General features: G+C 38.7%; 1 protein-coding gene across 5 annotated transcripts in view; it reads left to right on the plus strand.

The window, feature by feature from the left end:
* The window catches only part of SCAPER (S-phase cyclin A associated protein in the ER), a 489,933-nt gene that overhangs the window by 24,341 nt on the left and 449,491 nt on the right, over positions 1-16,101 (plus strand). For all 5 annotated transcript variants that reach the window (XM_068556227.1, XM_068556251.1, XM_068556256.1 and 2 more), the window contains one exon: positions 10,389-10,455. In XM_068556227.1, coding sequence (XP_068412328.1) covers positions 10,450-10,455 — 6 coding nt within the window. In that variant the 5' untranslated portion in view covers positions 10,389-10,449. The remainder of the gene's footprint in view (positions 1-10,388; positions 10,456-16,101) is intronic.

Consider the following 16,101-nt stretch of genomic DNA (forward strand, 5'->3'; position numbering starts at 1 on the left):
CTCTAGTTCATTTAGGTGTAAGGTTAGATTGTTTACTTGAGATTTTTCTTGTTTCTTGAGGTAGGCTTGTATAGCTGTAAACTTCCCTCTTAGAACTGCTTTTGCTGCATCCCATAGGTTCTGGATCGTCGTGTTTTCATTGTCATTTGTCTCTAGGTATTTTTTTATTTCCTCTTTGATTTATTCAATGATCTCTTGGTTATTCAGTAACGTATTGTTTAGCCTCCATGTGTTTGTGTATTTTACGTTTTTTTCCCTGTAATTCATTTCTAATCTCATAGCGCTGTGGTCAGAAAAGATGCTTGATATGATTTCAATTTTCTTAAATTTACTGAGGCTTGATTTGTGACCCAAGATGTGATCTCTCCTGGAGAATGTTCCGTGCACACTTGAGAAGAAAGTGTAATCTGCTGTTTTTGGATGGAATGTCCCATAAATATCAATTAAATCTATCTGGTCTATTGTGTCATTTAAAGCTTCTGTTTCCTTATTTATTTTCATTTTGGATGATCTGTCCATTGGTGTAAGTGAGGTGTTAAAGTCCCCCACTATTATTATGTTACTGTCGATTTCCTCTTTTAGAGCTGTTAGCAGTTGCCTTATGTATTGAGGTGCTCCTGTGTTGGGTGCATATATATTTATAATTGTTATGTCGTCTTGGACTGATCCCTTAATCATTATGTAGTGTCCTTCTTTGTCTGTTGTAACATTCTTTATTTTAAAGTCTATTTTATTTGATATGAGTATTGATACCCCAGCTTTCTTTTGATTTCCATTTGCCTGGAACATCTTTTTCCATCCCCTCACTTTCAGTCTGTATGTGTCCCTAGGTCTCAAGTGGGTCTCTTATAGACAGCATATATATGGGCCTTGTTTTTGTATCCATTCAGCAAGTCTGTGTCTTTTGGTTGGAGCATTTAATCCATTCACGTTTAAGGTAATTATCAATATGTATGTTCCTATGACCATTTTCTTAATTGTTTTAGGTTTGTTTTTGTGAGTCCTTTACTTCTCTTGTGTTTCCCACTTAGAGAAGTTCCTTTAGCATTTGTTGTAGAGCTGGTTTGGTGGTGCTGAATTCTCTTAGCTTTTGCTTGTCTGTAAAGCTTTTGATTTCTCCATCGAATCTGAATGAGATCCTTGCCGGGTAGAGTAATCTTGGTTGTAGGTTCTTCCCTTTCATCACTTTAAGTGTATCATGCCACTCCCTTCTGGCTTGTAGAGTTTCTGCTGAGAAATCAGCTGTTAACCTTATGGGAGTTCCCTTGTATGTTATTTGTCATTTTTCCCTTGCTGCTTTCAATAATTTTTCTTTGTCTTTAATTTTTGCCAATTTGATTACTGTGTGTCTCGGCCTGTTTCTCCTTGGGTTTATCCTGTATGGGACTCCCTGCGCTTCCTGGACTTGGGTGGCTATTTCCTTTCCCATGTTAGGGAAGTTTTCGACTATAATCGCTTCAAATATTTTCTCGGGTCCTTTCTCTCTTCTCCTTCTGGGACCCCGATAATGCGAATGTTGTTGCGTTTAATGTTGTCCCAGAGGTCTCTTAGGCTGTCTTCATTTCTTTTCATTCTTTTTTCTTTATTCTGTTCTGCAGTAGTGAATTCCACCATTCTGTCTTCTAGGTCACTTATCCGTTCTTCTGCCTTAGTTATTCTGCTATTGATTCCTTCTAGTGTAGTTTTCATTTCAGTTATTGTATTGGTCATCTCTGTTTGTTTGTTCTTTAGTTCTTCTAGGTCTTTGTTAAACATTTCTTGCATCTTCTCGATCTTTGCCTCCATTCTTTTTCCGAGGTCCTGGATCATCTTCACTATCATTATTCTGAATTCTTTTTCTGGAAGGTTGCCTATCTCCACTTCATTTAGTTGTTTTTCTGGGGTTTTTTCTTGTTCCTTCATCTGGTATATAGCCCTCTGCCTTTTCATCTTGTCTATCTGTGAATGTGGTTTTTGTTCCACAGGCTGCTGGATTGTAGTTCTTTTTGCTTCTGCTGTCTGCCCTCTGGTCGCAAAGATTCTTTAGTACAGACTTCATTCATTAGTAAATAAGTGTTTAATTAATGCCTATTCAATGCTAGGCACTGTTCTGTATTCTGAGGCTATAGCAATAACAAAACCAGATGAGAAAGGGGGCAGAGTCAAGATGGCTGCATGGGAGGACATAGAGTTCATGTCTCCCCACCACTAGGTCACCTGTTGGACGCTAGTGGGGAACCTCGATGCCCAAGGAAACGGGAGGAACCCTCAAGAAACTGGCTAGGATGTGGGGCAGAATGAGGTGGGAGGAGAAGTGGAGGCCAGACAGGACCAGGGCCCCTGAGGAGTGGCTGGGAGAGGGGAGGGGTTCCCTCGCCTGGAGGGACCCTCGGGGGCTCGAGGATCAGTGGGTAGCGCGCCTAGCATTTCCCCTGCCCAGTCAGGCCCCAGGAAGCCTGCTGGGCTCCCAGACCAGGTCCTCTGTCCTCTGAGGCGCCCTCTGGGCCGCCTGGATCCTAGGGGCGAAGGATGGAGGTGAGGGGAGAAGAGGAGAGGAGGATGGGGAGGGTCCCTCCAGGATCAGAGGATCAGGGGAGGTGTGGCAGGTGTTTCCCCCACCCACTTGGGCCCTGGGAAGCCTGCTGGCATCTGGGCCTGGTGCTCTGCCCTCCGAGGCCCCCTCCGGCTGTGGGGGTCCTAGGGGCATAGGAGAGGTGGATGGGGGGCACCCTCTGGGACTGGGGGATCAGGGGAAGTGCCGCTGGCATATTCCCTGCCCACTCAGCTCAGGAAGCCTGTTTGCTTCTGGGTCTGGTCCCCTGCCTATCGGGGCCCCCTCTGGCTGTGTGGGTCCTAGCGGCATAGGACGGGGTGTGGGGAGAAGAAGAGAGGCCAGTGGGGAGGGACCCTCCAGGATTGGAGGATCGGAGGGGAACGCGTCTAGCATTTCCCCTGCCCACTCGTGCCCAGGGAGCCAGCTGGGGTCCCGGACCTCGTCCTCTGCCCTCCAAGGCCATAGGCACTCCTGGGCCCCTCCTGCTGTGTTGATCCTAAGCCCCCCTGCCCTTGGTGCCTTTTCCAGCCCTGTGAGTCCTAAGCATAGGCCCCACCCACTGCCTAAACCATGCCCCTGCCTAAGCCCCGCCCCCAACAGCCAAGGCTTTTTCTGGCTTTTTTTTTCTCCTCCTCTTTTTTGCTGCTGTTCCAGTGTACCTTCCGGTTGTTGTTTCATCTATATTTTTATTTTTAAATTTTTTCTAACATATCTGTTAGTTTTCTAATCTTATTTTATTTTTTACTCTTTGTTATTGTTCTCCTTTTTTTCTTTTTCTTCTTTGCTGCCCCGTGCAGCTTGCGGGATCTTGGTTCATGAGCTGGGGGTTGAGACTGCGCTCCCGCAGTGGGAGCCCTGAGTCCAAACCACTGGAGTAACAGAGAACCTCGGACCCCAAGGAATATTCATTGGAGTGAGGTTTTGGAGGTCTTCATCTTGGCACCAAGACCCAGATCTGTACAACAGCCTACAAACTCCAATGCTGGATGCCTCAGGCCAAACAACCAGTAAGACAGGAAGACAATCCCATGCATCAAAAAAAAAAAAAATGAGACGACAAAAAAATATGTTACAGATGAAGGAGCAAGGTAAAAACCTACAAGACCAAATAAATGAAGAGGAAATTGGCAATCTACCTGAAAACGAATTCAGAGTAATGATAGTAAAGATAATCCAGAATCTCGGAAATAGAATGGAGGCACGGATCAAGAAAATACAAGAAATGTTTAGCAAAGATGTAGAAAAAATAAAGAACAAACAGAGATGGATAACACAATAACTGATATGAAAAATATACTAGAAGGAATCAGTAATAGAATAACTAGGGCAGAAGAATGAATAAGTGAGCTGGAAGACAGAATGGTGGAAATAATTGCCAAGGAGCAGAATAAAGAAAAAAGAATGAAAAGAATTGAAGAAAATCTCAGAGACCTCTGGGACAGCACTAAATGCACCAACATTCAAATTATAGTGGTCCCAGAAAAACAAAAGAAAAAGAAAGGGTCTGAGAAAATATTTGAAGAGATTAAAGTGGAAAACTTCCTTAAAATGGGAAAGGAAATAATCACCCAAGTCCAGAAAGCACAGAGAGTCCCATACAGGATAAACCCTAGGAGAAACCCACCGAGACGCATATTAATCAAACTAACAAAAATTAAGTTCAAAAGAAAAATATTAAAAGCAGCAAGGGAAAATCAAAATATAACATACAGAGGAATCCCCATGAGGTTAACAGCTGATTTTTCAGCAGAAACTCTGCAGGCCAGAAGGGCGTGGCAGATCTACTTAAAGTGATGAAAGAGAAAAACCTACAACAAAGATAGCTCTACCTAGCAAGGATCTCATTCAGATTTGATGGAGAAATCAAAAGCTTTATAGACAAACAAAAGCTAAGAGAATTCAGCACCACCAAGCCAGCTTTACAACAAATGCTAAAAGAACTTCTCTAGGCGGGAAACGCAAGAGAAGAAAAAAGACCCACAAAAACAAACCTAAAACAATTAAGAAAACGGTAATAGGAACATATGTATCGATAATAACTTTGAATGTAAATGGATTAAATCCTCCAACCAAAAGACACAGACTTACTGAATGGATACAAAAACAAGACTCATATATATGTTGTGTACAAGAGACCCACTTCAGACCTAGGGAAACATCCAGACTGAGGTGAAGGGATGGAAAAAGATATTCCATTCAAATGGAAATCAAAAGAAAACTGGAGTAGCAATACTCGTATCAGATAAAATAGACCTTAAAATAAAGGCTGTTACAAGAGATAAGGAAGGATACTACATAATAATCAAGGGCTCAATCCAAGAAAAAGATATAACAATGATAAATATGCACCCAACATAGGAGCACCTCAATACATAAGAAATGCTAACAGCCATAGAAGGGGAAATCGACAGTAATAGTAATGGTAGGGGACTTTAACACCTCACTTACACCAATGGACAGATCAGACAAAAAGAAAATAAATAAGGAAACACAAGCTTTAAATGACACAATAGACCGCATAGATTTAATTGATATTTATAGGACATTCCTCCTGAAAGTGGCAGAATACATGTTCTTCTCAAGTGCACACAGAACATTCTACAGGATAGATCACATCTTGGGTCACAAGTCAAGCCTCAGTAAATTTAAGAAAATTGAAAATGTATCAAGCATCTCTTCTGACTACGATATGAAATTAGAAATTAATTACAGGAAAAAAAAGTGTAAAATACACAAATACATGGAGGCTAAACAGTGCACTACTAAGTAACCAAGAGATCACTGAAGAAATCAAAGAGGAAATTAACAAAAACCTAGAAACAAATGACAATGAGAACACGACGACCCAAAACCTATGGGATGCAGCAAAAGCAGTTCTAAGAGGGAGGTATATAGCAATACAATCCTACCTCAAGAAACAAGAAAAATCTCAAATAAACAACCTAATATTACACCTTAAGCAATTAGAGAAAGAAGAACAAAGAAAACCCAAAGTCAGTAGGAGGAAAGAAATCATAAAGATCAGATCAGAAATAAATGAAGTAGAAACAAAGAAAACAGTAGCAAAGATCAGTAAAACTAAAAGTTGGTTCTTTGAGAAGATAAAACTTGATAAAACTTTAGCAAGACTCATCAAGAAAAAAGGAGAGGACTCAAATCAATAAAATTAGAAATGAAAAAGGAGAAATCACAACTGACACTGCAGAAATATAAAGGGTTAGAAGGGACTACTACACACAGCTATATACCAATAAAATGGACAACCACAAAGAAATGGACGAATTATTGGAAAGGTACAATTTTCCAAGACTGAACCAGGAAGAATTAGAAAATATAGACAGACCTATCACAAGTAATGAAATTGAAACTGTAATTAAAAATCTTCCAATAAACAAAAGCCCAGGACCAGATGGCTTCACAGGCAAATTCTATCAAACATTTAGAGAAGAGCTAACACCAAGCCTCAAACTTTTCCAAAAAACAGCAGAGGGAGGAACACTCACAAAATTCGGTCTGTGAGGCCACCATCACCCTGATACCAACACCAGACAAAGATATCACAAAAAAATAAAATTACAGACCAATATCACTGATGAACATAGATGCTGAAATCCTCAACAAAGTACTAGCAAAGAGAATCCAATAGCATGTCAAAACAATCATACACCATGATCAAGTGGGATTTATCCCAGGGATGCAAGGATTCTTCAGTATATGCAAATCAATCAATGTGATACACCTTATTAACAAATTAAGGAATAAAAACCATATAGATCATCTCAATAGATGCAGAAAAAGCTTTTGACAAAATTCAACACCCATTTATCATAAAAACACTCCAGAAAATGGGCATAGAGAGAACCTACCTCAACATAATAAAGGCCATGACAAAACCACAGCACACATCATTCTCAATGGTGAAAAACTGAAAGCGTTTCCACTAAGATCAGGAACAAGACATGTATGTCCACTCGCCACTCTTATTCAACATAGTTTGGAAGTCTTAGCCACAGCAATCAGAGAAGAAAAAGAAATAAAAGGAATACAAATTGGAAAAAAAGAAGTAAAGCTGTCACTGTTTGCAGATGACATGATACTATACATAGAAAATTTTAAAGTTGCCACCAGAAAACTACTAGAGCTGATCAATGAATTTGGTAAGGTTGCCGGATACAAAATTAATGCACAGAAATCTCTTGCATTCCTATACACTAATAACAATAAATCAGAAATAGAAATTAAGGAAACAATTCCATTTACCATCACAACAAAAAAGAGTAAAATACCTAGGAATAAACCTACCTAAGGAAGCAAAAGACTTGTACTCAAACTATAAAACACTGATGAAAGAAATCAAAGTTGACATAAAAAGGTGGAGAAATATACCACGTTCTTGGATTGGAAGAATCAATATTGTGAAAATGACTATACTACCCAAAGCAATCTACATATTCAGTGCAATCCCTATCAAACTACCAATGGCATTCTTCACAGAATTAGAACAAAAATTTTTACAATTTGTATGGAAACACAAAAGACCCCGAATAGCCAAAGCAATCTTGAGAAAGAAAAATGGAGCTGGTGGAATCAGGCTCCCTGACTTCAAATTATACTACAGAGCTACAGTAATCAAGACAGTATGGTCCTGGCACAAAAACAGAAGCATAGATCAATGGAACAAGATAGAAAGCCCAGAGATAAACCCACGCACATATGGTCACCTAATTTATGACAAAGGAGGCAAGAACATACAATGGAGAAAAGACAGCCTCTTCCATGATTGGTGCTGGGAAAACTGGACAGCTACATGTAAAAGAATGAAATTAGAACACTAGCTAACACCATACACAAAAATAACCTCAAAATGGATTAAAGACCTAAATGTAAGACCGGACACTATAAAACTCTTAGAGGAAAACATAGGAAGAACACTCTTCGACTTAAATCACAGCAAGACCTTTTTTGATCCACCTCCTAGAGTAATGAAAATAAAAACAAAAAACCCAAATGGGGCCTAATTAAACTTAAAAGCTTTTGGGCAGCAAAGGAAACCATAAGCAAGACGAAAAGACAACCTTCAGAATGGGAGAAAATGTTTCCAAACGAAGCAATGGACAAAGGATTAATCTCCAGAATATACAAACAGCTCACGGAACTCAATATCAAAAAAAACAGCCCAATCCAAAAATGGGCAGAAGACCTAAACAGACATTTCTCCAAAGAAGACATACAGATGGCCAAGAGGCACATGAAGAGATGCTCAATATCACTAATTATTAGAGAAATGCAAATCAAAACTACAGTGAGGTATCACATCACACTGTTCAGAATGGCCATTATCAAAAAATCTACAAACAGTAATTGCTGGGGAGGGTGTGGAGAAAAGGGAACCCTTTTGCACTGTTGATGGGAACGTACATTGATACAGCCACGATGGAGAGCAGTATGGAGGTTCCTTAAAAAACTAAAAATAGAACTACTGTATGACCCAACAATCCCACTATGGGGCATATACCCTGAGAAAACCATAATTCAATAGGACACATGTACCCCAATATTCATTGCAGCACTATTTACATTAGCCAGGACATGGAAACAACCTAAATGTCCATCAACAGATGAATGGATAAAGAAGATGTGGTACATATATACAGTGGAATATTATTCAGCCATAAAAAGGAACGAAATTGGGTCATTTTTGGAGATGTGGATGGACCTAGAGTCTGCCATACAGAGTGAAATAAGCCAGAACGAGAAAAACAAATACTGTATATTAACGCATATTTGTGGAATCTAGAAAAATGGTACAGATGAACCTATTTGCAGCACAGGAATAGAGATGTAGATGTAGAGAACGGACATGTGGACACAGGGAGGGGAAGGGGAGGGTGGGACAAATTGGGAGATTAGGTTTGACATAAGTACACTACCATATGTAAAATAGATAGCTAGTGCGAACCTGCCGTATAACACAGGGAGCTCAGCTTGGTGCTCCGTGATGATCTAGTTGCGTGGGATGGGGGTGGGGTGGGAGGGAGGTCCAATAGAAAAAAATTTAAAAAAAAAGAACATAATGGAGTTTACATTCTTGTGGGGAAAGAGGGACAGTCCACCAAGTAAGTAAATAATATAAAGTAATGAGTGCTCTAGCGAAGAAGTGGGGTAAGGAGTGCCAGTGGCGGGAGTCAGGATAAACAGGTTGCACTTTTTAAAAGAGCGTGTCAGAAGGCCTCACTGAGAAAGTGACCTGTGGGCAAAGATGGAGTTAATCTTGAGTGTTCCAGATGGGAACTTTAAAGTGTAAAGCCCTGAGGCAGTAGTGTGTCTGGCATGTTGGGGAACTTAAAGAGGCCAGTGTGGTTGAAGTGGAATGAACACCAGAGAAGAGAGGAGTAGGAGGTATGGTCAGAGACTTACGGGGAGTTAGAAGGTTTAGGGTGTGGTAGGCCACTGTGAGGACTTTGACTTTTGCTCTGAGTGAGATGTAGAGGCATTGGAGAAGTTGTGAACAGAGGTAGTCTGTTTTTAAAAATGTAACATTTTTACTGGGATATAATCCATGTACCCTACAACTCACCCATTTAAAAAGTGGTTCTTAGTATATTCACAGAGTTGTACAACCGTCACCATATTGAATTTTAGAACATTTTCATCATCCCAAAAAGAAACCCTGTACTCATTAGCAGTAACTCATCATCCTCCAACTCTCTAGCCCTAGGCAAGCAGTAATCTGTTTTTCTGACTCTCTTGATTTGCCCGTTTTGGACATTACATATAAGTGGAATTATGTAATATGTGGTCTTTTATGACTGGCTTCTTTCACTTAGCATCTTGTTTTCAAGATTCCTTTATGTTGTAGCATGTACAAGTACTTTATTCTATTTTATGGCCGAATAAGATTTCATTGTATGGATATAGCACATTTTATTTATCCAACAGTTTTTGGACGTTTGGGTTGTTTCCACTTTTTGGCTATTAAGAATAATGTTGCTGTGAATACTTGTATGTAAGTTATTGTGTGAACATATGTTTTCATTTGAAGTGCTGCATTTTAAAAGGAACAGATTCACTTGACGAAGATAAATGACCTAGGCTGTCATCCCAGAAGGTTGGGTTCCAACTGTTGCATGCTTTTCTTTGTTCAGTAGCTTTTGTTATGGGGTTAAGCCATTTTTTCTCGCAATTTCTCTGTCCTCTTGTTTTTTTATCTACTTTCCTAGCTTTGGATTTCTTTGAATAAAGGGTTGACCAACATTAAATAGGTTCCCTGAAAAGTAGGATCTGTTGTATGTAGAGAATTAGATGATCTGTGATTGAGATATTCTGATAAAATCTCAGTTTTTGGAAGTTCCTAAGGAGAGGTTACACAGTGTTTTGTATACTGAGTTGGGATTCATTAGTGGGTTATAAATCAATTCAGTGAAAACAGTATTTAAAAGATGAAATAGAATAGAATAGGAAATAATCAGTGCATCTCTCACAATAGGGATAAATATTACTTCATGAAACTTTGTTTCAGTTAATCATGTGTGTATGAACTGAGTCATGATATAAAGTGTGTGTGTGTTTAGTAAAAAAAAGTTTGAAGCCTCTGGATTGGAATGTCATAGGCTATTTATGTAATTAATACTCTTTCTCTTCCATTTAATTTTTTTTGGAGAGCATTGAGGTATTGTTCAGCATAGAGTGTTTAAAACATGCTATAGTATATCTAAACGGAATATAAAGGGGTGATGTTTATGTTGTTAAATGTAATGAGAAACTTGCGGGGATGAGATTTTTATCTTTTATGGATAAATATGATTTTATGACAATGTTATGACTAAGAGTATGTACTATATATTTTTTATTATAGGAGTCACACCCCATGGGTTTGTGTGGTAAATGAACTTCTTGGCATAGAAGGGAATTAAAAAATGATGGTAAGTGATCAAGCTACCTTAAGCATTAACCTTAGTTTTTTTAGCCTCCTTCTACCTCCCTTCCTTCCTTCTGTTTTTAATTCATTCTCTTTTTTGATGTAATATTTGTTACCTTCAAGACACTGTATGGAACACGTTTGTTATAAAGCACAGCAATAAAGTAACTGACTGTGAATGTACTGTTCAACCTGAGAGCTGTAGACTCTCACTCCTAACATTTGTACAACCTAGGGCAAGAATAGAAATGGAAGTCAGCTTTTTTTTTTAGCAATATGTCTTAATCTTAAAAAGTTATAAATCAGTTTATGTCAGCAGCCTGACTTACTTTCCTACCCAGGGCCCAGCCAGCTCTTAAAGGAGCAATATACTCCCTGGGGTTGGCAGGGTGGAAGTTGGGCCAGGGTGGTCTCTGAATCTTAGATGGGGACTGATGTGGTGAAACTCCCCAGAGAGTCTGGGCAGATGGGTTCTCCTTCCCCATATTCTACTTTTCTAACTCAAGATTTAAGGCAGTTCTAAGTATCTTCTTAAACTATCCCACTCAAACCCAGGAGGAGGAGGGCAAGCAGTTTCTGGGGGAATCCAGGCTGCCTAGACACCTCCTTGGGAGATTGGGGGTGGCCATTCTAAAGTAAAATTAGAAGTTTTTACCTTGATTTCCCAGCACAGAGGCTGTGCTTTGCCTCCTTCCTTCTCTTCATTGTCTTCTCTTAGGATGGGGAGGTCTCAGTTCAGTTTGTGAATCCCTCTCTCTTAATTCCTGTACCCTCAATTAGTTACTTATTATCTTTGGGTTTTGATATTTTTGATGTTTTGGTATTTTGATAGGTGTAATCTTCTAAAGTGTAGGGCTCAGGGCAGGAGCCTCCTCTTTTGGGTGTAAAGGCAGCACTGTTTCTACCTATATTCTCCTTTCCTATCTCATCCTGCCCCATTCCACACTCCAGTTTCTTTTATATCTTAAAGACATAAAAAAAGCTCTGAGTTTAAAAAATTTTAAATCTGTCATTTGGGATTGTTTTCTTTCTGCCTTTTATATTCTGAGAATTTCTTATAGTGAGGGCCTTTTAAGTCCTAATAAGCTCTGTTTTTGTTTGTCTAAGGTAGCTTTTTTTTCCTGCCCTAATTTTGAAAGATGGTCTTGCTGAGCATAAAAGTCTCGATTGACTAATTTTTCTCTCAGTATGTTGAAAAAATTGTTCCACAGTTTTCAACCTCTTTTTGATTTTTGATATTTCTTTTTCTTTTTGATTTTACTTTGTTTTAATATTTTTTTTTAAAAACATCTTTATTGAAGTATAATTGCCTTACAATGGTGTGTTAGCTTCTGCTTTATAACAAAGTGAATCAGTTATACACATACAATATGTTCCCATTTCTCTTCCCTCTTGCATCTCCCTCCCTCCCACCCTCCCCATCCCACCCCTCTAGGTGGTCACAAAGCACCGAGCTGATCTCCCTGTGCTATGTGGCTGCTTCCCACTAGCTATCTATTTTACATTTGGTAGTGTATATATGTCCATGACACTCTCTTACCCTGTCACATCTCACCCCACCCCCTCCCCATATCCTCAAGTCCATTCTCTAGTAGGTCTGTGTCTTTATTCCCGTCTTTACACTAGGTTCTTCATGGCCTTTTTTTTTTTTTTTCTTTTTTTCCTTAGATTCCGTATATATGTGTTAGCATACTGTATTTGTTTTTCTCTTTCTGACTTACTTCACTCTGTATGACAGACTCTAACTCCATCCACCTCATTACAAATACCTCCATTTCATTTCTTTTTATGGCTGAGTAATATTCCATTGTATATATGTGCCACATCTTCTTTATCCATTCATCTGTCGATGGACATTTAGGTTGCTTCCATGTCTTGGCTATTGTAAATAGAGCTGCAATGTGAACATTTTGGTACATGACTCTTTTTGAACTATGGTTTTCTCACGGTATATGCCCAGTAGTGGGATTGCTGGGTCGTATGGTAGTTCTATTTGTAGTTTTTTAAGGAACCTCCATACCGTTCTCCATAGTGGCTGTATCAATTTACATTCCCACCAACAGTGCAAGAGTGTTCCCTTTCCTCCACACCCTCTCCAGCATTTATTGTTTCTAGATTTTTTGATGATGGCCATTCTGATCGGTGTGAGATGATATCTCATTGTAGTTTTGATTTGCATTTCTCTAATGATTAATGATATTGAGCATTCTTTCATGTGTCTGTTGGCAATCTGTATATCTTCTTTGGAGAAATGTCTATTTAGGTCTTCTGCCCATTTTTGGATTGGGTTGTTCGTTTTTTTGTTATTGAGCTGCATGAGCTGCTTGTAGATCTTGGAGATTAATCCTTTGTCAGTTGCTTCATTTGCAAATATTTTCTCCCATTCTGAGGGTTGTCTTTTGGTCTTGTTTATGGTTTCCTTTGCTGTGCAAAAGCTTTGAAGTTTCATTAGGTCCCATTTGTTTATTTGTGTTCTTATTTCCATTTCTCTGGGAGCTGGGTCAAAAAGAATCTTGCTGTGATGTATGTCATAGAGTGTTCTGCCTATGTTTTCCTCTAAGAGTTTGATAGTGTCTGGCCTTACACTTAGGTCTTTAATCCATTTTGAGTTTATTTTTATGCATGGTGTCAGGGAGTGTTCTAATTTCATACTTTTACATGTACCTGTCCAATTTTCCCAGCACCACTTATTGAGGAGGCTGTCTTTTCTCCACTGTATATGCTTGCCTCCTTTATCAAAGATAAGGTGACCATATGTGCGTGGGTTTATCTCTGGGCTTTCTATCCTGTTCCATTGATCTGTATTTCTGTTTTTGTGCCAGTACCATATTGTCTTGATTACTGTAGCTTTGTAGTATAGTCTGAAGTCAGGGAGCCTGATTCCTCCAGCTCCGTTTTTCTTTCTCAAGATTGCTTTGGCTATTCAGGGTCTTTTGTGTTTCCATACAAATTGTGAAATTTTTTGTTCTAGTTCTGTGAAAAATGCCAGTGGTAGAGTGATAGGGATTGCATTGAATCTGTAGATTGCTTAGGGTAGTAGAGTCATTTTCACAATGTTGACTCTTCCAGTCCAAGAACGTGCTATATCTCTCTATCTGTTTGTATCGTCTTTAATTTCTTTCATCAGTGTCTTATAGTTTTCTGCATACTGGTGTTTTGTCTCCTTAGGTAGGTTTATTACTAGGTATTTTATTCTTTTTGTTGCAGTGGTAAATGAGAGTGTTTTCTTAATTTCACTTTCAGATTTTTCGTCATTAGTGTATAGAAATGCAAGAGATTTCTGTGCATTAATTTTGTATCCTGCTACTTTACCAAATTCATTGATTAGCTCTAGGAGTTTTCTGGTAGCATCTTTAGGATTCTCTATGTATAGTATCATGTCATCTGCAAATAGTGACAGCTTTACTTCTTCTTTTCCGATTTGGATTCCTTTTATTTCTTTGTCTTCTCTGATTGCTGTGGCTAACACTTCCAAAACTATGTTGAATAATAGTGGTGAGAGTGGGCAACCTTGTCTTGTTCCTGATCTTAGTGGAAATGGTTTCAGTTTTTCACCATTGAGGACAATGTTGGCTGTGGGTTTGTCATATATGGCCTTTATTATGTTGAGGAAAGTTCCCTCTATGCCTACTTTCTGCAGGGCTTTTATCATAAATGGGTGTTGAATTTTGTCGAAAGCTTTCTCTGCATCTATTGAGATGATCATATGGTTTTTCTCCTTCAATTTGTTAATATGGTGTATCACATTGACTGATTTGCGTATGTTGAAGAATCCTTGCATTCCTGGGATAAACCCCACTTGATCATGGTGTATGGTCCTTTTAATGTGCTGTTGGATTCTGTTTGCTAGTATTTTGTTGAGGATTTTTGCATCTATGTTCATCAGTGATATTGGCCTGTAGTTTTCTTTCTTTGTGACATCTTTGTCTGGTTTTGGTATCAGGGTGATGGTGGCCTCGTAGAATGAGTTTGGGAGTGTTCCTCCCTCTGCAATATTTTGGAAGAGTTTGAGAAGGATTGGTGTTAGCTCTTCTCTAAATGTTTGATAGAATTCGCCTGTGAAGCCATCTGGTCCTGGGCTTTTGTTTGTTGGAAAGTTTTTAATCACAGTTTCAATTTCAGTGCTTGTGATTGGTCTGTTCATATTTTCTATTTCTTCCTGGTTCAGTCTCGGCAGTTTGTGCATGTCTAAGAATCTGTCCATTTCCTCCAGGTTGTCCATTTTATTGGCATAGAGTTGCTTGTAGTAATCTCTCATGATCTTTTGTATTTCTGCAGTGTCAGTGGTTACTTCTCCTTTTTCATTTCTAATTCTATTGATCTGAGTCTTCTCCCTTTTTCTCTTGATGAGTCTGGCTAATGGTTTATCAATTTTGTTTATCTTCTCAAAGAACCAGCTTTTAGTTTCATTGATTTTTGCTATTGTTTCCTTCATTTCTTTTTCATTTATTTCTGACCTGATCTTTATCATTTCTTTCCTTCTGCTGGCTTTGGGGTTTTTTTGTTCTTCTTTCTCTAATTGCTTTAGGTGCAAGGTTAGGTTGTTTATTCGAGATGTTTCCTGTTTCTTGAGGTAGGCTTGTATTGCTATAAACTTCCCTCTTAGCACTGCTTTTGCTGCATCCCATAGGTTTTGGGTCGTCGTACCTCCATTGTCATTTGTTTCTAGGTATTTTTTGATTTCCCCTTTGATTTCTTCAGTAATCACTTCGTTATTAAGTAGTGTATTGTGTAGCCTCCATGTGTTTGTATTTTTTACAGATCTTTTCCTGTAATTGATATCTAGTCTCATAGCGTTGTGGTCGGAAAAGATACTTGATACGATTTCAATTTTCTTAAATTTACCAAGGCTTGATTTGTGACCCAAGATATGATCTATCCTGGAAAATGTTCCATGAGCACTTGAGAAAAATGTGTATTCTGTTGTTTTTGGGTGGAATGTCCTATAAATATCAATTAAGTCCATCTTGTTTAATGTATCATTTAAAGCTTGTGTTTCCTTATTTATTTTCATTTTGGATGATCTGTCCATTGGTGAAAGTGGGGTGTTAAAGTCCCCTACTATGATTGCATTGCTGTCGATTTCCCCTTTTATGGCTGTTAGTATTTGCCTTATGTATTGAGGTGCTCCTATGTTGGGTGCATAAATATTTACAATTGTTATACCTTCCTCTTGGATCGATCCCTTGATCATTATATAGTGTCCTTCTTTGTCTCTTGTAATAGTCTTTATTTTAAAGTCTATTTTGTCTGATATGAGAATTGCTACTCCAGCTTTCTTTTGATTTCCATTTGCATGGAATATCTTTTTCCATCCCCTCACTTTCAGTCTGTATGTGTCTCTAGGTCTGAAGTGGGTCTCTTGTAGACAGCATATATATGGGTCTTGTTTTTGTATCCATTCAGCCAGCCTGTGTCTTTTGGTGGGAGCATTTAATCCATTTACATTCAAGGTAATTATTGATATGTATGTGCCTATTACCATTTTCTTAAATGTTTTGGGTTTGTTATTGTAGGTGTTTTCCTTCTCTTGTGTTTCTTGCCAAGAGAAGTTCCTTTAGCATTTGTTGTAAAGCTGGTTTGGTGGTGCTGAACTCTCTCAGCTTTTGCTTGTCTGTAAAGGTTTTAATTTCTCCATCGAATCTGAATG

Source organism: Eschrichtius robustus, chromosome 1 (genome assembly GCF_028021215.1).
Source record: "Eschrichtius robustus isolate mEscRob2 chromosome 1, mEscRob2.pri, whole genome shotgun sequence".
In the NCBI taxonomy this organism is placed as follows: Eukaryota; Metazoa; Chordata; class Mammalia; order Artiodactyla; family Eschrichtiidae; genus Eschrichtius; species Eschrichtius robustus.